Source organism: Myotis daubentonii, chromosome 16, assembly GCF_963259705.1.
Source record: "Myotis daubentonii chromosome 16, mMyoDau2.1, whole genome shotgun sequence".
In the NCBI taxonomy this organism is placed as follows: Eukaryota; Metazoa; Chordata; class Mammalia; order Chiroptera; family Vespertilionidae; genus Myotis; species Myotis daubentonii.
The window spans coordinates 47,182,084-47,206,398 of record NC_081855.1 but is presented as its reverse complement, the minus strand read 5'-3'; the positions used below and the strand labels follow the sequence as shown (position 1 = coordinate 47,206,398).

At 53.5% G+C, this 24,315-nt stretch overlaps 1 protein-coding gene and 2 long non-coding RNA genes across 10 annotated transcripts in view; 2 read left to right on the top strand and 1 right to left on the bottom strand.

Annotated features, from left to right (window-relative positions):
• Positions 1–928: 928 nt before the first annotated feature.
• Positions 929–5,852, top strand: LOC132218885 (uncharacterized). 4 transcript variants are annotated; one of them, XR_009449308.1, is made up of 5 exons: positions 929–1,362; positions 3,062–3,133; positions 4,578–4,639; positions 5,043–5,105; positions 5,632–5,731. It is a non-coding gene; the product is annotated as an uncharacterized LOC132218885 (long non-coding RNA). The 4 variants fall into 4 exon arrangements; XR_009449309.1 differs by having other exon boundaries at positions 963–1,362; positions 5,727–5,852; XR_009449306.1 differs by having other exon boundaries at positions 964–1,362; positions 5,043–5,093; positions 5,632–5,765.
• The window catches only part of HOXB3 (homeobox B3), a 53,972-nt gene continuing 34,678 nt past the window's right edge, over positions 5,022–24,315 (bottom strand). For 3 of the 4 annotated variants that reach the window (XM_059670722.1, XM_059670726.1, XM_059670724.1), the window contains 3 exons: positions 10,245–10,332; positions 6,694–7,292; positions 5,022–5,896 (listed from right to left, as the gene is read on the bottom strand). In XM_059670722.1, coding sequence (XP_059526705.1) covers positions 5,037–5,896; positions 6,694–7,141 — 1,308 coding nt within the window. In that variant the 5' untranslated portion in view covers positions 7,142–7,292; positions 10,245–10,332 and the 3' untranslated portion in view covers positions 5,022–5,036. Of the gene's footprint in view, positions 5,897–6,693; positions 7,293–10,244; positions 10,333–18,590; positions 19,042–24,315 lie in introns of those variants that run through there. The other variant, XM_059670725.1, reaches the window with a different exon arrangement.
• Positions 6,750–8,376, top strand: LOC132218886 (uncharacterized). 2 transcript variants are annotated; one of them, XR_009449311.1, is made up of 3 exons: positions 6,750–6,851; positions 7,780–7,982; positions 8,183–8,376. It is a non-coding gene; the product is annotated as an uncharacterized LOC132218886 (long non-coding RNA). The 2 variants fall into 2 exon arrangements; XR_009449310.1 differs by lacking the exon at positions 6,750–6,851 and adding an exon at positions 6,913–7,015.

The following is a 24,315-nucleotide window of genomic DNA, read 5'->3' as shown; positions in this document are numbered from 1 at the left end:
AGCCTGGAAAACAAGAGTATCTAAGGGAGAGATTTTCCTCTTTTTGAAATATTTTAATAGAGTTAATTGCTTTCTGTACACGGCCAGCAGCATCATCCCGCACCCCCCAAAAAAGAAGGTTGAGTGAGGATCTCAGTGTGGCAGGAAGAGGTAGTAAAAAGCGGCTTCCCCGCCAGCCTTTGGGAAAAGTCAGTGTTAAGGTGCAATAAGGAAGAGAAGAGATTTACAATCATCAGCACCACTATCCCCATCCCACCCTCCAAAAGCAACAGATAAATCTTGGAAAATCGACAGGCACTCCCAGGCTGACACAGAGGAGTGAGATAGATGGTGAGAGGCCCTTTTGGGCCTCTGGCCTCCATAGCTGTGTGGTCTCAGTTCCCCTTCTGCCCAGTGTTTGCAGCATTGCCCCTGCCCCTATGCCCATCCACCTGCCTTGCTCACCTGGAGGCATCTGCACTCCTCTATGACCTGCCCTCTCAAGGGTCAGGGTCTAAAATGCATAGCACCACTCAAGCCTCAAGCCTGTATCTGTATCTATACTCAGGAACATGAACAAGAACCAAGGTGGTCACCCATTCATTTCACTTAGAGCATTCTCAAAGTTGGGGGTGGGGGGTGGATTTTCCCCCCTAGAACAAAGAAATGCCCCCTCCCACTTTTATCATTGTGCTAGTTAAAAAAAAAAAAAAATCACTGTCAAGAAAGAATTCCCTGAACATGGAGAGGGTGGAAATAATGACCACTGAGATGATACTCCTTTCCTGGCCCCAGAGGGAATTTTTGTTTTTTGTTTGTTTGTTTGTTTGTTATTTATTTTAAAGGGATCCAGATAGTCTGAACTTCAGGCAGTGCTGTAATTTACTGCAGGGAGGAGGCACAAGACTGAGGGTTCCACACAATTGGTGGTAAACCAGATCTCAAAGCAGAAAATGAAAAGTCGATCTGGGGGAAGATTTTTAAATAAGTGGGTCAGAGGGACGGAGAGGAGATGAGGCGATCAATCTTAGCCCCCTGACAGCTCCCTCGGATGGCATCAAAGAATTTGGCTCTTTGGGAAAGCAGAGGGAACAGCCGAAATTCCCCATCCCTTTAAAAGGCCCGGGGGTGGGTGGTGTTAGCACAAGAGAAAGGTGATTCTGGGAGCTGGGGAAACAGATGGGGAATGGGGACAGAGGGTAGGGCGCTGAGTTGGGTGGAAAGTTTGTCTGGAGAACTCCCACGGCTCTGGCCTCCCCTCCCCCTCCTGGCTCCCAGCTGCCCAGCCAGGAGGAGAAGGCTGGTTAGCAGAGAGACATGGCCACTCAGCCGGGAGCTGGAACTAGAAACTTTCTGTCGATGCAAACAGCCGCGTGGGTGGTGGTGAGTATTCATCCGCGTGGGTGGTGGTGAGTATTTAAAAAGGACCGAGATGTCTGCATCGGAAAGTTGGGGCTGGAGGAGAGCCAGTTGGAGGTGGGGGCTGCGGGGACAGGGGGTGGCCGGTCTGGCAAGCTCTGAAAGGCTCAAAAGAGAACTGCTATGAACTGGACAAACTGGCCAGAGACGGTTATGTCCAGCTCAGCTCCAAAGAAAGCACAATTTACCATTTGGAGGTGTGGATGGGGACGGGGGTCGGGGGAGGGGGAGGCACAGAAGAATCGGGGTAGTGGTTGTCTGCAAGTTGTGCAGTGAGGCCTGCGAGCGGGCTCTCTCTCCGCCACCCCCTTGAGAAGCCCTGAAAGTTTTTTCACGGGCTCTGGAGCTGGCTGCATGGTCCAGGGCTTCTGCCGGCACCAGCCGGCCAAGCCTGCCCCTGCAGGAAATACGGCTCTCCCTAACCCTGCTGACAGGTTTTACTGCCAGATTAGAGAACAGCAGAAAACTTGGGTGTTAAAAGGGGCCAAGAGAGCCCTCCTTCCCGGAGACACGGCTTCCCCGCCCCCTGTTGTGCTGTGAATCTTACACACAGATATTTTCGCCATGACTTTGGCTGCTGAGCTAGCGCTGGAATCTCGCAGGAAAAAAAGGGGTGGGGGACACCAAGCTAAGTCCGCCCTTGTTTTTCTTGTTTGCCAACCAGCTTTAAGCCAGAGCTCTGGTTTTCAAGCTCGAGCTAAATTCTCTCTCTTGGCCTACCTCTCTCCTGCTAAACGATCAATCCACTGCACCCCCAGAGCCAAACATGGCGCCTCATCTAGTTACATCATTCAGAAAATGTTATTCAGGGAAGAGGGGAAGAGAGAGAGAAAGAAAAACCCTTGAGCGTTATTTGATCCCAATCAAACTTTGCACGCTCTTATGCCTTTAAATTATAGCCTGACCCAATGCTAAATTGCTTGCCGCTTGGATGAGCCGAGTCCAGTTAAAAATCCTACTGGGGAGGGTGGGGGGGTGGGGAGGGGGTGTAGAACTCAGGTTGCTTTTTTTTTTTATTGTTATTTATTGTTGCATAAAGACTGTAATTACTAACCTTGGACTGCCAGGATGCAACATAAAAATGAAAATCAGCCCTCTCTTTAAGGCTGAGGGCCTGCAAAGATTCTCACCGACACACCCTCCCCCCATCACTTCCACCAAATATATGCTCCTAATTAAGCAATGCCTGCGCATCGCTTACAATTAGAATTATGCAACTCTTCAGCAAGCCGCCACCGCTTCCCTTTCAACGAATTAGCTCCATATTTCAGCCGCCCTGTCTCCTCGCTCTTATCGACTCCAGCGACGCAGCGGTGACATTTCATCTTTGACAGACCCTCTCTATCCTCGCTCCAATGTGATAAAACTTTTATGGAACCACGACTAAGAAATGAAGTTTTCCCAGGGACCGTGGAAAACAGAGTCGCCCATTAGCCTGGGGACTATTTTATTTACGCTTCCATCCAACAGCTTCTCCCACCCTCCGCCTCTCCCCGTCCCCTGGCTGCCTGGCTGGGGAAATCAAAGGGGCCTCCTTTCTCTCCGCCCCCAGTTTTATTTAGTAATTTAATTTCATTTTAGTTTTAAGGTTTGACCTTAGAAGTCCAGGCCTCAGATTTTTTTTTTTTTTTAGATTAATCATTTTCCTTTGTTTTCATTCTAGACCCAATGGTGGTTGGGCTTCGGGTCACGTGACGACTTCTTTGTCGCTCCGGAAGAGAACTGTGAAGTTTAGGTTGCGTGGAAGGAGCAGTAATCTGCCGATTTTTGTTGTTGTTGTTATTGGGGGGCGGGGGGCGTAGGGGCAGGGGCTGGGCAAGGAAGTTGTAGCCAAAGGAGCAAAAGGACAAAAGGTCAATGAAAGAGAAAAATGGAGAGGCAAAGAAACCAAACAGAAAGACCTAGAGCGAGCACCCAAGAGTCCTCCTTCCTCCCAACTTGTTTCTTAAATCTTAGCTCAAGGAGCTGGCAGGATGTCCCAGGCTGCTATGAGAAAAGCTATACAAACATGAGATACAGCCAGGGGAGGTCGGCGCCTGAGCAGTGCGCGAAAAGGCCAAGATGGGGTCTCCAGTGTCCTCATTCCCTTGGGGGAAATTTGGCAGTCAGCAGCCTCCCTCTGCTATCTAAATTGGACCACCAGGACAAGATAAAATTGATAACAGAAAGTTTATTCAAGAATTGTTTGACAGACAACCCTTTTAAGTAAGGAAAAAAAGTGACTACGGAAGAACAAAGAAAGTTCCAAGAGGGAATTAACTCTAATTCTACAAATTCAGGACTATACAGTGACAATTAGGAGCTGAGTTCATGCCTTTTAGAACTAATTACAATTGCTCATAAGTACGAGTTTAACATAAATCTACAGCTCTTTTCTAGAGTACAATAATAACTAAAATAGCTGGTTTTACATGACAGGAAACACGTCCTTTATAACAAGTAAATACTAAAAAAAAAGTACAGTTTTTTTTCCTTTTTCCCTCGTATAAATACATAATGTAAGGGGATAAATAATACCAAAAAAAAGAAAATATTTTAACAGGCTATGACCAATAAATATATATGAAAATGTTCACTAGAACACACACTTTTTGAGCGATGCTGGACTCCTGCAGGCATCTCTCACAGTTGTTTTTATATCCATTAAAATGTAAACTCTAAGTGCAACGAAAGTGTCCTGTCAGGGGCTTGAGCAAGGCACACAGGCCCCGCTGCAGCCCCTGCCTGGGACAGACAGTTTGTTAAAATATACCCTGTTTTCACGTTAAGTCAAGAGAGCAACTGAAGAAAAAGTGTAGAAGAACCTCGTGTCTCCGATTGCTTTTTGTGGAAAGAGGGGGATGGACCTGGAGCTGAGATGGGTGGGAGGCAGTAGAATGGGCAAACCCTCAGTCCTGACAATCACCTCCCAGCTTTTCCATAAAAGAAAAAAATATATATATTTATAATATAGACAGCTCTGACTTTCAAGATCTCTCACCATCCCTGAGCCCTCTGAAAACTGTAACTGATGGGGTCGGGGTGTAGATATTAATGTCCTAGAGCAGAAAAATATGGTGCTAGAAGGGAGTGCTCAATTGACCTCAAAGAGATGGGAGGACATTTGAGACTTCAGGGAGGTGGGAGGGGTTCGTGCTTGGTGCCCCTGGTTTTGAAATGTTTTCTAATTCTTTTTAAAGGAGAATTGCAAGGGGGGGAAAAAAAAATCAAGATTTGGGGGAATTACCCACAGAGACTGAAGGTAAGTTGGTTGGTGATGGCCTAGCCATCTTGTCTGTGTTTTTAAAATGTGCTTCTCTACCTTGTTGCCCTGTCTCCTCCCTCTAGCCCACGCCCAAGCCTGGAATACCAACTGCATACTGCCACAGGCCTCGGGTTGAGGGGGGTCGGAGGGGTTGCATCTCCAATCTGCTGTGGATTCCTTTTCAGTGGGTAGGCAGACAGATGGAACAAGGGCTGGAAGATTTTTAAAAAGCAACCTCTCAGGCCAAGAAGGGAAGGAACTCCAGGCCTGCCCTTCCCAGGAAGCCTGGTTGCCAAGTCCCTGCCTCTTCCTTCAGTCCTCCAGGATACCACTCCAGGCTCTCCCCCACCCCTTGACCTCATCCCTCCGCCCACCCCCACCCCCACCTCTCCTATCACAGGTGTGTTAACTTGGGCGCTTCTTGGATTCTACCCTGAGGAGGAGGCGCATGGTGAGAGGAGAGGTCTGTGTAGGTGGGGTGGGGGTCGCAGGGTCCGTGGTGCTGGCTGGGGGCCATAGGGGGCGCCCCATTGTAGTCCAGGTTCCCCGAGGGGTGGTGGGAGAGGTGGTTGAGGCCGTAGAGGGAGGGGCCGGCAGGGGGCGGCAGCGGATCCACGTAGCCGCCCCCGCCCACGTACACCGGGCTACCCTGCATGGTGGGCGTCCCGTAGGCGCCCCCGTTGGCTTGGAGAACGTGGGGCTCGTAATCGGGCGCCGGCGTGGGCGGGTATTTCTGCGGGGCGCCGCAGCCTTTGAGCGAGGGCTGGTAGTTGGAGGACAGCGCGTAGGCATTCGGGTGGGCTTTGCCGAAGGTGGGCGGGGACGGGCTCTCGTAGCTGGGGGTCATGGAGTGTAAGGCGTTCATGAAGCCGGCCGTGGACTGCATGGGCTGCGGGGGGCTGCCGGCGGGGGAGGGGCCCCCCGACGACGAGGCCAGGCCCTTGGCCTTCTGGTCCTTCTTGTACTTCATGCGCCGGTTCTGGAACCAGATCTTGATCTGCCGCTCGCTGAGGTTCAGCAGGTTGGCCATCTCCACGCGGCGCGGCCGGCACAGGTAGCGGTTGAAGTGGAACTCCTTTTCCAGCTCCACCAGCTGCGCGCTCGTGTATGCGGTCCGCGCCCGCTTGGACGCCGCCGATCCCGGGGGGCTCTTGTCCCCTCCCCCGCCGCCGCTGCCGGCCCCGCCGCCCCCGCCGCTACCGCCTCCGCCTCCGCCCGCGCCGCCTCCGCCGCCGCCACCACCGCAGCCCTCCGCTGGATCCGAGGGGGAGGGGTGGGAAGGGGAGAAAATGAAATAAAAGATAATTACTGAACACGCCGAAATTGAATGCATCGTTTCTTAATAAATCCAGGCCTGGACTCGGATCCCCCGCCGCCTCCCCTTCCCGTCCCCGCCTCCTCCTTGCTACCCCCCCCCCCAACGCCCGTCGCATTAGCGGACACTCTATAATAGTGGCATTTATTAAGAGACCTGTTCTCCTCTCCTGCCCCAGCTTATGAAAATTTGATCATGTCACGCAGACAGAGCCACATGGCCATTTATTTAGGGCTGGGTTTTCTCTCGCACGCTCTCTCCCCCGTCCTCGACTCCAGGTCTGGGGAGTCACTCCCCCCTCTCCTGCCCCTGTCTGTGACCAGGATGGGGGTGGCCGAGGACGACCCTTGAGGCACCAGGACATCCGTGGGCAGGACACGGGAGTGTGGCGCGAAGAGGCTGCCGTGCCTGGAGGCCGGGACCCCGGGCCGCCCGAGAGATTGTGATTAATACCCACAGTAATCATACTTAATAATAATCAATCGTTGACGACTCTGCGTCTCCTGGCCCCGCGCCCGGCCTTCTGGAGCTCGGGTGCAGGGTGGCCGGAGGGAGAGGGTGTGAGTGGGGTCAGGGGTCATCAGGTGGTGGGAGGTCGGGGAGCTGCGCCGCTGCCACCTCCACCCGATACTGTCCCCAGGCCGCCGCCTGGGCGCCTCGGGGCTGGGTGCTAGAATAACAGCGACATTCCTGGCCCGGACAAAAGCGCACGCTGAGGAAGGCGGAGAGCTGGTACCTGTGCCGGGGGAGCTGTTTTTCAGCTTGGACGTTTGCCTCGACTCTTTCATCCAGGGGAATATCTGTTTGGTGAGGGTGGAGTTGGAGCCGGGACCGCATTTGGGGGGGCCGCTTTTGCCGGCCCCGCCCCCACTGCTGCTGTTGCTAGTGGTACTGGTAGGTGCGGCGCTGGGCGGGGGTGAGCCGGGCGGGGCGGGCAGGGGCTCGGGGGCCAGGCCCGGCCTCATGCAGCTGCCGTTGAGTTCCTTGCTCTTAGCATGCGGGGCGGCGTTGCCCAGGGATTGCAGCGAGCACGCCGAGCGCTGGTAGTCACCCTCCAGGTGCGTGGCGGCCTGGAAGGGGGGTGGGGGGGCACCATCGTAGCCGAAGCCATTACTGCCAGGGTACGAGGAGTAGCCTCCGAAGAGTGCAGCCGAGGCGTTGTCGTAGTAGGTGGCTTTCTGCATCGCTGGGCGAAACCCGGGCAGTGGGTGGCAACTTGCAAGGGCCTGATACCCTCACGACCGGACATTGGCACCCCTGGGGGTCACGTGAGGCGCCGGACCCCCCCTCCCCTTCCTGCCCCCCTCCTCCCGGGGTCTGTTCGGAGCCGCTGACCTGCGGGGTGAGAGAAGAGACACAAGGGGGAGAAGAGGACTGGGGCTCGAATCCATCTTAGGAACTGAAAAGGGAACTGACATCAATAGGGATTTTTCCTCTCCCCAACCCCGGCATCTTCACAGCAGATGCTGAGGCCGCTTCCTGGCCAGCAATGGATTGTCCTTAATTTCAACGCTTTAATTGCAAAGTAAAAGCCCACCGGTTTTCATTTCCACTTAAAAATAAGGACAGTATTCCTTTGGGGTCTGGCTAGGTCTAGAATCTTCCTGCTTACTGCAAAAGTCATTGCCTTCTCTCCTGTGCCAGCACACTAGCCTCTAACCTCTCCTCCTTCCTCCCCCTATCTCCTCCGCCCCAACTCTGGAGAGGGTGGCTCAAGAAGAGGGAGAGGGGGAGACTCTAAAAGCATCAGCAATACCCTTCTCTGAGCTGAGGCCTCCTGCCTCTGCTCCCTCCGTGTCTATCAGGTCTCTCTCACCCACAGAGTCTCATCTGAAGGAAAGACAGAACTCCCGAAAGAGACAGAAGGAAGAAGCACGCTGAGCAGAGAGCCTTCTTATGTCAGGGATCCTCTCACCTCACAGAGACAATAACAACGGCCTGACCTAGAAACTTCCTGAAGACCTTTCACCTCCCGAACCAGAGGAACTGGGCCTTTCCGGGCGTCCCTGCATGTCCCTGCTCCAGGTATCTCCACCTCCAGGCTAAGTCTTGGCCCAGCCAAGTCTGGGAAGGGACCAGCCGCCCCCATGGGGCCCCCAAAAGGAGCAGGATTGTTTCAGTTCCCTGGCCCGGCTGCTTGGTGCTGTGACCATTTGGCCCAGATCTCCTCCCTCCTTCATTTTTTTCCCACAGGACTTTAATTTTTCCCACCCTTTTCTTGACAGTTTGTTTCCTTTGATTCCTTCAACAGAAGAAAAGAAGAAAGAAACTGGATAACTGCTGGACTTTTCTACCAAGAGATGGGAAAAGACTTTCTAAAAGAGAAAAAAAAAATTCCCTAGGAAAAAAAGAAAGTCAACAAAGCAATTTGAACAATATTATTCTCTGGGCTGGAAACAGGGTACCCCTGTTTACTAAAGTTCTCTGGGGCAAAATTTTTTTAAATAAAATCATTGTGTTTTTTTCATGCAGCCTTTTTAAAGTGTGCCGGAAAAATAAAGGTTCGAGCTGTCATAGGGTTTTGTATATTTCTTCTGAAACTTCTGACTTCATCCCTCCCCCCCTCATCTGTCTTCCCCAAGGCCTCACCATCACACTTTTTCATAAAACCTCCAGAATGACCCTCTCTTCTGACATGTGAGTTTGAAATACTTAAATCTCATTCAGCCCAGCTGGCAAACTCCAAAGAAAACTAAAAATAGGAAAATAAAAGAAAAGGCGTGTAGGTGAAGGAAGTCCCTCCCACACATAAATCCCCTTCTTAATCGCACAGATTTATACCCCAAAGAAAGCCGGGGTGGCCCTGAGGTCCGATTAGTTTCTGGGAAGAATTTGTTCCTGGAAAATACACATGGGTCTGCATAGCAGCAGGTCCTTTCAGGAAAACTGGAGTTCAATTGACCAGGCTGACCCAGCGCCTTTATTATTATTACCATTAGTCTCTGATGATTTAACCAAAATTAGCTTCGGAGCAGCCCTGGCTGAAGGGGAAATTAATTAACAGGCATCCTTTGAGTTTGTTATTAATAGATAGAAGAATAAAATAAAAACCTTGGAGGGGGTTGGCTGGCTGGGCCCTGGCTTTATTTAGTCTAAATGATTGTTACAGCAGTAATGATGATGAGGAGGAGGAGGATGATAATAAAACAATAATTTGACTAGACGCCTGAGGCCGAAATTTCTGCCGCTGCCCCTGCAACAAACCCGCAAACCCTTGCAGGACCGCGGCCGGGAGAGTGTGGGGAGCGGAGGAGCCAGGAGAGAATGGAGCCTCCGCCGCCGCCGGGGAGAAAGAGCCGGGAGGTTTGCGGAGGGGCTTGGCCCCCGGCTGCTGCCGCCGCCGCCGGGCTGTCTGGGCCGCTGCTGCCGCGGTGGCTGGCGACTAGCTACGCGGCCCACGGAGGCGACGAGAAAGCGTCCGGGACGCCGACCCGGTTGGCGGTGGCAGGTTCCAAGCGCTCCGGGCCGAGAGCCGAGCCCTCCGGGCGGCAGCAAGTTTGGGCGCGGGAGGTAACCGGATTAAAGGCGCGCGAGCAACTCCGCCCCGGACTCCGCGGGGCCGGGCTGCGGGGCGCCGAGGCCTGGCTGGCGGGACGGTGGGTGCGGAGCGGGAAAGGTGCCTCGGGGATCCGAGATCTGGGGACCCGGGAGCCAGCCGTGGGGGTGGGGAGCAGCTCTGCCCAGCCACACATGTCTATTTCCCTTGCCTCCATGTTGGAAAAATCCAGGCTCCATATGGCTTCTCGGGAGGGAGCCGGTGGCTCCTGGCTTCCCCCCAGGGTCTCGCTGGAGTGAGCCACCCCCAGAACCCCACCTGGCCAGGCGCACCCCTGGAAGAGCCGGGAGAGTCACAATCGCGGGGGAAGCCCCGGGAGAGGGGATAGGCCACCTTCCAGGACTTAAAAAAAATAAAAAATAAAATTAATGGAAGGAAGAAAAATAAAACAGGGAAGGAAGAGAACGGTTAGGCTCTTCTTATCAGCAGGAGAAAAAAAATTCTGCCCAGGACCTGATTGCTAAAAGAAAAGAAGAGAAAAGGAAAGAAGCAGGAAGAGAGAGGGAGAGAGGGAGGGAGAGAAGGAGAGAGAGAGAGGGAGGGAGGAAGGGAGGGAGGGAGAGAGAGAGAGAGAGAGAGAGAGAGAGAGAGAGAGAGTCAGTCGCTGCGTGGAAGGAAGCTTAAAGCTTGTGAACTCTTCTTGAACCGAGATTGGAGTCATATGGGCCATAAATCATTGAGACATACTCTCCGCCATTCACAAACTGATAGCCTATTTTAGTCCAGCTTACCTTAGCCACCGACGAGGGGAGAACAGGCAGACATAATATATATTCACATCGAGCCCCAGCGCGAGCGGCAGGCGAGAAATCTCCCCTCCTTGAAGGCAAAGGGAAAAAAAGACCACTGTTTAAAGCGGCGTCGCCCCCCCTCCCCAACAGCCACCCCGGCTGGGGAGCCCGAGGGGCAGAGCGGCCGGAGGTGCCGCGCGGCGTCCGCTTCAATTCACTCGGCTTAGGAGCGGGGGGTGCGCAGGAGGGAGGGGGTGGGGGAGCGGGGAAAAGCGGGAGCCCGAAAGGTGCTTGGGCTGCTGGGCTCGCCGAGAATCCAGCTCCGGGCTCCGCCACGGCCAAGTCGCCACAGTGTGGTTGCCCTATAAGACTGGTACGCCCTACTCTCCGTAACAATGGCCTCTGCTTTTGCACAGGGAAAAAAACCACACAGACACACACACACACACACACACACACACACACACGCTCACACACACACCCCACCTCTCCCCCTTTAGCGGGCTTAGATGCCTGATAAGGAGGGAAGGTGATGGTGGTATTGGGGGAGAGGGGATTTTTGCACCCCACCCCACCCCCACCCCCAAAAAAGGGTGAGTAAGGAAAGAAGGTGGAGGTTGAGGATTTTTTTTTTTTTTTTTTGGTCTTTTCATTTTGTAAGAACAGGTACATTTTTAAATGGAGATTTTGGCAGGGGAGGCAGGGGGAGCCAAGGCAAGGCAAGCCAGTTGGAGTTCCCAGCTCTTACCACCCCAGTAGTAAACCATTATGCTAATTGAGAAGGAGCTGCTGGGAGGCCTGTCAAAGGCTCTGTGCTCCCCGGGGGTGGGGTGCCTGGCGCCCCTCTGTATTCATGTGCAGTGGAACACTAGGACTTTTTTTTTTTTTTAAGTAGTTTCACTCCTCTGGGACTAGTGGCTGGGTCTTCCGCCCTCTGCCTCTGGCTCCCTCCATCTGAATCTCCGGGTCTGCTGCTTCTCTCCCCACACCCATTCTATTCTTCCTCTCTCCCCACAAGTTTCCAGACCCAGTTTCCAACTGGTAGGGAGGGAAGGCCAGATTTTTTTTTAAACAGCCCCCTCCCCCCTTTTTTTTGAGAACAGACAACAAGCGGTGATTATTTAAAAAACCCAGACCATCTTGCAGAGCGAAGGGGGGCTGATGAGATGGTGACAAAAGGAGGACCCTGTGTTTCGCTTCAGCTCCAGACCGGCTGGCCAGAGCCTGTAAGAACCTCCCAGAGAAGTTTCTGTTAGGATTCTCACCTCTGGGTGGGCAGAAGGGACTCAGAGGTGATAAGGATATTTGTACTTCTAAGAAGATGAGAAGAACTAGCAAAATGGCTTAATTTTAAGGGAACCGGCAGGAGACACAGAGGATAGTTGTTGTGGTGGTGGCTGTCGTCATTATTATTATTATTATTATTATTATTATTCAGAACAAACTTGTTCTCTCAGCTCTGCAAGATGATGATTCTTGGCAGAAGTAAGGAAGATGATAGAAGCTAAACTTTTCTTAGGGTGTGTTTGAGAAGGGCGGGGAGGCCTGTAGGAGGAAGACTGGAGCCAGGAATGTAGGTGTCTGCAGATTTGGGTCGGGGGTGGGGACCAGTCCCGTTGGTGGAGGAAAAAGACAAAAAGAGCACGGGGCATTCCCAAAAGCAGGAGTGTCTGCAACTCTGCTAAGTGCTGACTCTGGGTTTAGGGGATAAAATAGGAGGCAGACGGTCTCTTTTTTTCCTACAAAGGCAGCTTGGAAAACTTGTTCTCTTAACTTTTTGTGGATAGCACCAGCCACTGCCCCGTGAGCTCCCGGTTAGAATATTTGGCTTTTGCCTTCTCCCAGCTGGATGCACCAAGGAGAGATGGGACTGGGAGAACAAAGGTGAGAAACTGTTTCCAGCTATTCTATTGTCTTCCTTCCAGGAGAGGGTGGTTGTGTCTGGCAAAACTTCCCTCAGATCCTATCGTTGTTCCTCACTCACAGGCTCTGCTTTGGGCTGAGAAACCATTCTATTCCCATAGGAAGTGGTTCCTGGGCTCCTCTGCCCCCCCCCCCACTTCTTCCAGGCCCCGTAAGTCAGACTTTCTGGGTTGAAGCAGTAGGTTTCCTGAGGCCCTGCTGAATTAGGGGTTGGGGTACCCATGGCCTCCCTACCCTCTAGCAACAAGAACCGCATGTAGAGCTTTCACTGTGATATTCCCAAGGATCCTATGGCCTCCTAGAGAGATGGTGGCTGAGAGAAAGGACAGATGAAGATAGAGGGTGGGAGCCATTTTTTTCTGTGTTCATCAAGAGTATCAAGAAAAGAAAATGCCCAAGCCAGACCCAATGCTGGGGCTCAAGCCATGACCCTCGAAGAGAGTGATTATGGCTGCATGAGGATGTGGCTGCAAGAAATCTGCCCTGAGACCTCTAGTCCCCGGTGAGAGACCTACAGAGTGGGACTCTATGTAGCTTTGGGTCTGGTGGGTCAGGGACTCAGCCCACGGAGGCTGCCAGAGGCTTAAGGGAACCAGCACCTTTGGGTCTTTTCTCTCACTCCCCAAAACTTAAAAAGCCAAGAATGTATCTCAGACCCTCCATCTGTCCTAGCTGTTGCTAGAGAAGATCTTCATAAAAATTGAGAGAAGAGAAAACCTGGTTGTTTGTGGCTCCAAAGCTTTGCATCAAGGAATAAAAAGAGAGCCTGGAGGGCACCCCGCCAGCTGCCGGCCTGCAAGCCGGGGCTGCAGGCTGATGGGGCCTGGAGCTGAGCTGGGGGTGGAGGCGCTTTCCAGAGACAGCAGTGGACTCTTCCCCTCCTGGAGCCTCATCTCACTGCGGTGCCTTCTGGCTACGCAAAGAAATGGGGTGTAGTGGGGTGGAAGCAAAAAGAACTGGGGAGCAAGAAAACTAACCTGGAGAAAAAGTTCAGAAGACATGCACCCCCAAATGCGGTAGGAGATGAAGTGGGACTTCTTAGTTCTGGAAAGCAGAGCCCATTTGAAATGTTTGGGAGGCAATTAGATCCCATTTTGGTTTCTTTCTTGCCTTTTTCTTCCTTTCTTGGAGATTTCTGGCTGGCCGGTTGCCCCAGATTGGGACAGGGAGGGTGTGGGGTGTGGACGGTAGAACAGGCAGCCCTGAGGGCTCCCATTTCGTTTGAGGTGTTGATGCAGGATGGGGACCTTTCAAACTTCAAGGGACAAAGGCAGGATAGTGAGGAGTGTGGGCAAGGACCTTGGGGTGGGAGACACCAGAGGGGTCTGAGGGGAGACTTTGGGGTCTGGAGAAGAGGAGGGGAGAGGGCTGCAGCGATGCCAAGGGAGTCCTGATTCAGGGTTAGACTACAGAGAGGAGAGGAAACAATTTCTTCCTGGACACAAGGCAGGGAAACTTAACTTACTGTGTGTGTGTGTGTGTGTGTGTGTGTGTGTGTGTGTGTGTTGAGAGAGAGAAATTGGAAAAAATGGAGAGAAAGATCAAGACACAGAGACCTTAGTGTAATCTAATAAAGGCAAAAATTAACAATAAAGGTAAAAATTAGAGAAAGCGTCCCCCTTCAGAGACATTCTTTTCTCTCTGCTTAAGTTTCCAAAAAGCTAGAGTGCTCTCTCTGGCACTGGCACTCCCCTCCCCCACTCCTAATCGGTACCCAGTACCAGGGGACACGGAGCACTTTAAACCCCCTTGAGAAATCCCTGGCGGTCCAGCCTTCCAGGCCTTTGGGGGATCACATCAGTTCCCCCCCCCCAGCCCCCGCCCTCCCCATACACACATACACAGAAAATCAAAGAGCAAACGAAAATTCTCCTCTCACAAAGCACAAATTGGCTGGCCCCGTTCAAATCGATTTCTGATGATCAGCCTTGGGGTGACCAAGGATTCTGCCCCAAATTCCGACCGCAGGCTGATCGTGGAGGCGCTGGGACCTGCAAGCCCAACGAAGCATCTAGGGATCTGTTTCTTTCTGGTCCTGTCTGGTTCCCAGACCCACACTCTTCTAGCTTCATCGCCCAACTTTGTTGCAGCGGCGGCAGAGTCTTGTAAAGTTCACACCCACACCCAAATCTCCATCTAAACATTCATAAAAATTTTCAAGCTGGGGTTGTAAAACGGTAATTGCTACTGAAGACCGCTCCTGGTATCTGGATCCTCAAACCTGCCTTCCCCCCTACCCACCCCACCCCAAGATGCCGGGAGCAGGAGGGAACAAAGGGGCAGCCGCATGCAGATTTGGCGCCTCAGCAGAGACCGGTGTAGACCGGGTATAGACCTGGCTCAGCAGAAACGGGGATCGAAAGAATAAAAAGGCCACTAGGGTGGAAGAAAAATCCAAGCTGTACTCTCCCCCCAACCCCAAGCGACAGGGTGAAAAGGGAGGCAGGAGAAGACAGGGCAACCAAGAGAATTTGCAAAGACTCCTCGGGGTGAGCGTGGAGGCCGCCTGAACGTGCTGAGGAGCAGTGGATGGGGCTGCCTCAGGCCAAGTTGGGAGTTACCGGCAGGCGGGCGCCTTGCTGGCACATGAGTCAATTCTGAATCAGGGGTCCCGCCTCATCTAGAAACATGGTCCTGGCCCAGCTCACCCACACCCGCGGATGTCGAGACAAAGGTGGGCAAAGTAGAGAAGGCACCAGGGAGAGGGTCGAGTCTAGGACAGCTGGGCAGGGGGTGGGGGTGCTGGGGAAGGGAGGGAGAAGCAGGCCGGGGAGGAACAGGGGCCCAGCCGCTGAGAGTGACTGCGCAGGTCTCTCCTGACAGATTGGATGTCTCTCTCCCAGTGACCTCTGTTTAACAGACAATAACTCACCGGATTAATGACCAATCAGCTGAAGGCCTTCCGAATTGCCTCCAAATATAAAACTCCAAAGTCGAATGGGATAGGGCCAGAGTCTGGACCTGCCAGCGCTCATTCTCATTCTCTCTCTCTCTCTCTCTCTCTCTCTCTCTCTCTCTCTCTCTCTCTCTCTATATATATATATATATATATATATATATATATATATATATATATATATATATATATATATAAAATCTGGCCTGAGACTCTGATTTCCAGAACTAAGATGAGGTTGTTTCCCATCTCTTCCCACTTCCTCCTGCACAACTCATATCCCTGCTCACACTTCCCAAGGCAATCTGGGGAGCTCCCCACTCCCCTCTCCCTCCTCATATCTCTGCTCCTACAAGAAATCTCTCTTCTCATAACCATTAAACTTCTGAGAAACTCCCACCCCTCTTGAATTTTATTTTCTCCCAGTTTGGGGAAAGAGATGGAAAATGAGAGCAAGAATTGGTGGTGGTTTGGGGGGGGGGGGGTCATCCGCCTTGCAGGCCTATCCTGGCTGCCCTGGCAGAAGAGCTGGTATAGTGGTATAGTGCCCTCTCCTAGAAAAAGAGGGTCCAAAGACCTAGGGGTCAGGGTGAAGCTGGAGGTGGGGGGGGGGGGGTAGCCTGCCATCATAGAATCTAAGTTCTAAAACCACAGTTCTGTCCCTGGCTGGGGTAGAAGGGACTTTAAGAACTGCATTCTGAACAACTAACTCCAGCCTCAGCTGGGCACCTAGGGGAAGAGTGCCTTGCTCTGTGTGGTTGAGCCCTGCTTCCTTAGCGCCCAAATGCCCATTCCAGCCCAATCCAGCTAGCAAGCCCCTCTCCACTGCCTTCTATTTCCATTGCTCTCAGAGGCCTGAGCTTCGCCTCTAATCTTCAGGAGGAGGAATGGTCCAGATGCCAGTAGATTTCCTAGAGCCAGTCTGAGTCACCACCCACTGCTCTGGGTGGGTACAAACCCCCTGTATATTGCAAATAAGCATGCAGCAACTTCTGTATGCAAGGGAGATGTTCCCAAGCCCTAGACAGTTACATCCGGGGCAGAACTGGGAAAACGCAGGGACCATCCTGTCCCCTCCTGTCATTGTTACATCCAGAAACTGAGACCAGGGAAATGACTTGTCTTAAGTCATCCTGGGGATAGGCTGGGGAGTCAGGAGGCTTAAATTCTAGGTGTTCCAGATTGGCTGTACGAGCTGAGGCAGAGAGCTCCTTGGGCCTCAGTTTCCCCTTCTGTAAAGCCAGAGCATATGTGTGGAGGGAGGGGAGGGGGTGGGCCTGAGGTCCTTTTTGGACTGAGAGCTTGTGCTTCCCCATGTGCTAATGTAAAAGTGAGCAACAACCAACAACACTAAGTTCGGACAATAAGGAAGAGTATTTCCTTTTGGGATTTAAAAGCGTACACCTCTCCTACCAAACACCACCTCCACCTTGGTCCTTCTTGCCCCACAGAGGCTCACGCACTGGCTTTACTGCTTTCCCGCTTGTGCTTGTGTGTGTGTGTTCATGTGGGGGGCTGTTCTCCACCTTCGCCACCAACTCAAAAGTGCTGATTTGGAACACAGGAACCTTAGCAGTAAATAATTAATTTGTCTAATTAGAGGAGGAAGGCTTCGACCTGGCAATTTTTAACCCAAATTCAATGCACCCATTGTACCAGCCTGGCCTTCTCACCCGCCCCGACCCCCAACTCTGCCCACACACCTACCAGCCCAGCTTCCCAACTGCCTCCCCCCAATTGGAGTCCAGCATTCTCAAGATGGCCATCAGGATTCACGGAGTCAGACGCTGCTCCCTCCTCACAAAGTTCTGTTCCCTACCTGCTCCCCCTCCCCCTAGAAATCAGGCCTGCAGCTGCCCTCTGCAGCTTGCTTTCCCTACCCCCTAGCTGTGCTGGGCTCCAGGTCCCAGGCTCCCCGCTCTTGGGATACGAGTAATCCACCTCCCCAGCTCAAGATGCCCCAACAATCCAGCAATACAGCGAGTTTGCATTTCAAGAAACTCCCATTAATATCAATTTACTTCACTGAAACCTCGGGTTCTTCATCAAGTTGATGATTTATGATAAAATCAATTAAATTACGGCCACTTAGGGCCCAGCCGCTTCCTCTCAGATTTCATTGGTGCAGGACCCAAGTGTCTGGTGGAAAAATGCAAGTTTAGCTGGAGGCGAGGAAAGATAATTCTGCGGCTGAGAAAATTTAATGCAAAACAATTTCCAGGCAAAGCTGGGGCGTCTGGACAGAAATGCAAGAGCCACCAGTTGGCCTGCGGAAATAACGATCTGGGGGTCAAAAATATATTTCTCCCCACCCCCACCATCCTGCTCTGTTCCCCTTTGTGCTCCCTTGCCCCCCCCCCTCCCCCCAGCAGCAACTTCAGGGGAATTTGAGCAGTAATGGTGGAACCCAAGCCTGCAAGGCCCAGCTTCCAACCACTGATCCCCCCTACTACCCCAGGCCTTTTCCTCCTCCCTCCCTCCCCGCCCCCTCCCCTTCTCACACAGCTATGCTCACTAGTTCCTTAGTCTCCCACAGCAAAGTCAAAGGTTCAAAGTGAATATCAGGTGTCGCGTGGGCAGATGACACAGAGGGGCCAGGGGCCAGGCCAAGTGGACCCTGCTGCATGTGGCCGCGGGAGGAAAGAACGCCCAGGCGGAGCCAAGCAGTGCCCCATGGGCGAGGGAACCGAGCAGCAAAGCGTGTCCAGAGCTGCCCCGTCCCAGAGGATCAGGACCAGAGAACATCGGCCTCCCCCCAGCTCCCTGGGTGCCCCCTCACAAAGCCATGCTGCGCCCAACAAACCCCAGCCCCAGAACTGACATACTCACGAACACACCTACACGTGTGCATGCGCGCACACCCTCCTTACACCTCACACAGACCCACCACACTCTGTGCCTCAAAGGGAGTTCCCACCATCTCCCCACATCTGAGAAAATAAATCCCGGAGCATCCACCTGGCATTGCCTCCCGCCCCCGAGGAGAGGGGCTGCTCCGGCCTCCGCTCTGTTTGGTTTTTGGTTTCCAAGGCAGGCAGGGAGTAAACACGGCTTCTCTGCAGCCATAAATCACCCCCTCTCCTACCTTCTCAGTGTAACACCCGGCCTCAGCGCAGCCCCTTGTAGTCTCCGCTTCAAATAGCCCGCAAGGTGCTAAAAGGCTGGGCCGTGGGGGCAGCTGGGCTGTGCGGGCCGGAGGCCGGGCGCGCTGGCCCCTCCCCAGCGGATGCCCCTCGCCGCCCTGGAAAGCCCTCCACCGCCTCCAACACCCTGCCTGCGAGGGGGCGCTCCCACACCCGAACCCCGAACCCCGTTCCTGTCCACACACCACAGGCGCACCCACGCTCCTCCACTCGGCCCTGCACCGCGGGGTGCCTCGACCCCCTCCGGCCCCACCGCCTCTGAAGTTGCCTCATCTTTGTCTCCCACGGTTTGGATCCGGCCTCTGTGCGGACCCAGGGGTGCTGCCGGGCCGGGTCTCAGTCACTCCGCTCCCCGCCCCGCCCGCCCGGGCTCCGCACCCACACTTACCTGTGCGCTCCCGCTAGGGCGCAGGCCGCGCCAGGCCGCGGGGCGAGGGGCGCTCGCAGGAGCCACCGGCCGGGCTCGGGTCCCTCGGCCCCCGCCGGGGCTGGGCCGGCCGCATCCCGGTCATTCCACCCCGGGCGGCCCTGGGACGGGCGGGCGGCCGCGGGGAGAGGCCCGGAAGCACGGCCCGCACCCCGCCCCCGCCCCCGCCCCCGCCCCCGGCTTTGTTCGGCCTTCGAGGCCGCGGGCGGCGGGGCGCGCGGGGCTGCCCTCGAGGCGCCCCTCTCTGGAGGAGCCGGGGGTCCCCCTCCGCCGGGCCGGCCGGGCACGGCGCTGGGCTCGGGGCTCTGAGAGGCGGCCCAGTAGCCGGGAAGGGGAGCCGCGACTGACGGGGGGCACGGCGAGGCGCGGGAGCACCGGGGGCGCCATGGCGGAAGGGAAGGCGGGCGCACGGGCGGCTCTTCAATGTCACCAGCGAAATGGGTTCCATATGTCCGGCCGGCAGAGAAGGGAGGGGAAGGGAGAGAGCTCTGAGCAGGACTGGACGGCGCTGGGGGTGCTCCATGGAGGGAGCAGAGCAGCGGCGAGGGGGGGTGGGGGGGAGAGGGACTGGAGAGGCGAAAAGGTTTGCATTTCCCAGTTTCCCCGGAATCTTTAAAGGCTGCTTAGGCGAGTAGGAACTTTCTTTCCCTTTTCTTTCCTGAAAGATGGGGGTGGGGGGCGGATAGGGAAGAGGTCAGTGAAGGTAGCATCCGTTCGTTCAGGCTGAGATTCCTGCGAAGGGATGTAGATGGGAGGTGAAAGGGAAAGTTCAGAGGCGGCTGGAAGATCAACCTCTCCCCTCCCCTAAAGAGGAAAGGAAGAGACCCAGACCCAGACCGTACCCATGAGGGGAAAGAGAAAGCCAAGAAGATCCCGGGTCCAGGAGCGAGAGTCCCTCGTGGGGAATTCTGTTTGGGGGCCAGTCCCGCCATTAGGCGACTCATGATGGTGGGAGAAGAGGAGACGGAAGTGCCCACGGCATCTTGGCCATTTCCTGAAGCTTCAGTGGCTGCCCAGCTGCCTCCCACCGGAGGTAGCACCCAGAGGGCCTACTCTAGAGGCAGTTGCTCCTGGGACGGTCTCAGCTTGGGCAGCTGTCTGTGAAGAAAGCAGGGCGTCTAGAAAAGCTTCCCGTCCCACAGCCCTCTCCCCTCTGTGCCTGCCCTGCCAGGGGTGTAAGGGGTTTGGGCTCACTGGTGCACTCTCCCTGTCTCTCTCTGCCCTCCACCCCCATTTTCTAACCGTCTCTGCTGCCTCTGTCCCTCTCTCACAGCCCCTTTGTCTTCTCATACTCTGCCTCTCTGTGTCTCTTAAGTAAATTTGAACTGAGCCATGGGAAGGATGTGGAAGCATCTCCAGAAACCACTTCTGGGCTGGGCTGCCTTATTAGGCCGCCGCTCTCCCTGGGGCAGTGTGGAGCCCTTGGCCTCCGGGCCCTCTCATCTACAGGGAAAACCTACCCTTTTGTATGGAGACATTCTCTTCTGCAGAGAAGGGGGCAAGGGAAGTGGTTTCCTTTTCACTTCCCTTCTTCTCACTTAGCTCAGAGGAGACTGTGTGTCTGTCTGTCTGTCTGTCTGTCTCTCTCTCTCTCTCTCTCTTTATCCAAGTTGTGGGGTTCTTCTTCCAGGACAGCCTCCTGCCTCTCAGACTGGCCTTTGTCTCCACTCTCCCTGCCATCCTCTCCTTGCCGTCTGCCTTGACTTCTCACCTCAGAAAGGGATCCTTCTGCCCCTTCTCTCTCTGGGGCCCTCTCTGTTTCCTTCATCCTCCCTCCTCATCTTTTATCCAACTCCTCTGGTCATGAAAGCAGTGGCAGCCCAGCTTCTCAAAGGCACGGGGAAAACATGATAATTATACAGAGAAAGTGGACACCAGCAGAGTCTGGGGAGAAAACAGAATCAGCAGCTTTCCTAAAACCCCCCTCCATCAAATGCATTAGACCCCCCCCCCCCAACAGCAAGCACAAAAGCAAACGGAGAGTGTGTGTGTGCATAAGACCTGGCAAGAGGCAGAGTGCTTCATGGTTAAATGAACCAAATGTATCTTTTTTTAAAAAAACCAACAAAGTCTTTTCAAACTTGGTGATTTGGGGGGTAGGCCTATGAGCCTGGATGGAGGGCATCAGGACTCACAGATGGAGATTTAACCAGGGGCCAGGGACTAAAAGATACTGGTGGAAAGGGATGGTCTCCCTGCTTTTGTCTCCTGGGGCAGCGTCTGCGTGAGAGTTGGGGAAAGGGAAAGGGAGGGGGTATCCCCGGGGCCAGAAGAGACAAAGACCTGAAGGGGGCTGAAAGAATGGAGAGGAAAAGGGGGGGGGAGACCTCCATGTCATAAGCACAAGCAAAGGCAGCAGAGGGGGCAAGATAGGGGGTGGAGTTGGCAACACAGGGGTAGGAGCCTGTGGCACTGGCCCCCACCTCTTCCCAGTAGCTATGGCCTGTCCCAAAGAGCAAATCCTTCAGCCTCCACCCTTTTGTTCCCCAGCCTCCAAAACAGACTAAATTCAGGAGCTAATAAACACAACTCTACTCTCTCCCTTCTCCTTTATGTCCCTCTTCCTCTCCAGGGAAGGGGTAATCCTGCCTCGCTCTCTCAGGGATTCCAAGACTTTGACCTACATTCTGGAGCACCAGTTTCCGGGGTGAACTCACATTTACACCCACCTTGTCACCTCCCACACTGGGAATTCTCCAACACTGAAGGATGGAGGGCCTGAAAGGCTTGGAGCCCCCTACCCCTCAGATCTCTTTGCTGCTGCCCCCCAACCCTTCCACCCTCCAGCCCTTGAATCCAGACTCCACCTTCCTTTTATCCAGGCCAGGTAATGCCCCCACCCATGCTAGCCTAGGGTCTTGTTCCTCTCCTTCTCTTTCTCCCTAAACCCTTGTCAACCCAGACTCCCAAATTGGGAGGCTTCACCCACCACCCTCCCACAAATCTGCCTGTTAACAAGGACAGGGGGGCTCAGCGCCCACTTGGAGTAGAGCTTGGGAGCTCCTAGATGCTCCACTGGGGCCTAAGCAGCCATTGGAGAGGCTTATGCCATAAATAATTAACACCTGGGTGCAGAGTCGCTCTAATTTCCCTACTCAAAGGCTTACACGAGCAGGCAGAGTTAAAGATCACAGATAATAGTAGCTATAAAGTCAGTTGGCCCAGCTCCAGCCAGGGAAGAAAAAGCCAGTAGCCTTGGCCAGACTTGGCAAAGGCTGTACCCTCTGCCCCTCCTCTATCACCACTTTGGGGTACAGCATAGCATGTCTCCAGAAGACACCACTAGTTTTCTCTTGGCCAGCAGACTCTTCCCTGATGGGGAGGGACTGGGACCCCCCATATGAAACCCTAGGGCAAAGCTACCAGTTCTCCCCCTCCCAATCTCTACCCTGTTTGCTTCCTCTTTGAAACGGGGCTTAGGGAGAGGAACAGGCTTCAACTTCTGGGACCACCTGATTCCGGGTACATTTCTTCTCTAGAAAAACTTGGAGAACTTCTCCCTGCTTTAGCCCCACATATACACACAGTCCCTGGCTGCTGAGGAAACTTTCTTTGTTTCAGGAGGTCGAAGGAAGGCTGCTGGGGTGTGAATTCATTTCCTTGTTTTGTTAGCCAGGAGGGTGGGGAGCCAGGGCTTTCAGCTTTTCTCCATGCCCTTCACCCTCTGCCTCCATTGTTTTGCCCAATTTGGGCAGCTCATTCTCCACCCTAAATACCCTGTCATACACATCAGTCCTATAGGTTAAGCTTTAATGCTATAGCTGAATCTCTCCAGCCCTCCCCCCCCCCCAATTGCACGGGACTTGGATTTGGTCCCCATCGACAACAAGAATCTTTGCCTTCAACACCAGTCATTCCTTCCTCTGCCTCCACCTCTCTTTCCCCCAGGCTCCTTCTGCCTTCAGAGTTGGGTTCTTTCCCAGTGGCTGGAATTGGAGCAGCCAACCTCTGGCGGGGAACTGCTGGAAAATGAAGCTCTGTCTGCTGCTGCAGGAATGTTGGCTCTATCGGGCTCACAAATAGAATTTTTATATTAGGTCATGGTCTTTGACTGGGTTTATATGCCAATGAGGCATTTCTGGTTTACCGAATTTATACAAATCTCGCCTTAATTGATAATCACGGATGCTGTAATTTAAGACCTCCAGCTATAGAGCTTTCATATTAACTGCTGATATATTACTGTAAATCATCTGAAATAACCAACTCCTGGGAGCAGAGCAGAGAGGGAGGAAGTGCCTCCGAGAGCGACTCTCTCCCGGCCGCAGAAATAGCCCAGCTTCCACATCATTTTCCGTGAGAAATGATTTATCGAAGACATGGCCATAAACAACACAACTCGCTCACAAACACACGCAGACGCAAGCACACACACACACACACACAATGGCTGGCATGCCGGCCCCGAGAAGCTGACACCCATATTGCTATAAATCAAGAAAAGGGTTGGAGGAGAGGGAGAGAGAGAGGGGAGAGGAATATTCCTAAAATCTCTATGCAATGCCTCAATGGATATAAGCACACAGAGCACCGTGTGAAGAGAAATGGCAGGAAATGAAGATGGCTATTTGTCACAGTTTACGACAATAACATTAATAACAAACAATAAATTTACATGGACATATAAGACGCGGTAGGTAGTGAGAAATCCCTTCTACTTACAATACCCCAGCCCGTGGTGTGGCTCCGGCTGCGGGGCTGTTTTATTGCTGCCTCCCTCTCTTTCTCTCTCTCTCTCTCTCTTTCTCTCTCTCCCCCCCCCCCCTCTCTTTTTTCTCAGGGTACAGGCTTGTTTTTTCAAAGGACAGTTGAATTGCACGTCAGAAACAGGGAGACCAAGCCTGCGATTTTCCTGACGAATACATATCTATTCTGCAACCTCGGCATTAATTATTTAATGAATCACGTGACCAGGGGGGGGAAGGGGGTCTTTCGATTTCAGGCTCAAAGGACCACTATGACCTTCCCCTTCAGGAGGAGAAATTTTCCTGCAAAATAGGTCCCCCCCCCCAACCCACCAATGGAATAGTATCCAGTTCTCCTCTCTTCCAGATTCACATCTATGCCTGCTGTAGCGACAGCTCCCTAACCATCTCCACCCCGACACACTTACCTACAGCCCACCTCTCCTCTCTCTCTTCTCCTCCTGCTTCTGCTTAGTTCGTGGAGGTGCAGAAATAGTCTGCAGGGGCGTCTGGGGTGGGGGTGGGGTGGGCGAGAGCCCTTCTCCAAGCCCCTGGATTTCTCAGCTTCCAATTCTTCTCCCTGCACCCTTTAAGGTTAAGATTCCCCCCAACTCCCTTCTCTCCCTCACTCTTAGGAAACTGATTTTTGTGGGACCCACCCCCCCTCTTCCTAAATAATCAACAAAATTTCTAAAGGGACCATCTCCAAAAGAGACACTTCTGAAGTCCACATTATATATGTATAAAGAAGGGGGCTTGTGGCTTTCATTCTCTTTTTGATCTCTGGTGGTACCTTTTGAAGAGGCAGAAAAGGGACTGGGTGGACAGGCGACGCTGGGACTTCCAAAGTTGAGAAGAACCGCAAGCGGGGACTTTTTTCGTTTGTGGTGTTACTATTATAGGCAACCGAATCCTACCGACTGACTGAGAGCATGTCCAGAGACAAAGGCCGGACTGAAGTTTCTAACAAAAGAAGTGGACTGTCCGCCTCTCTCTA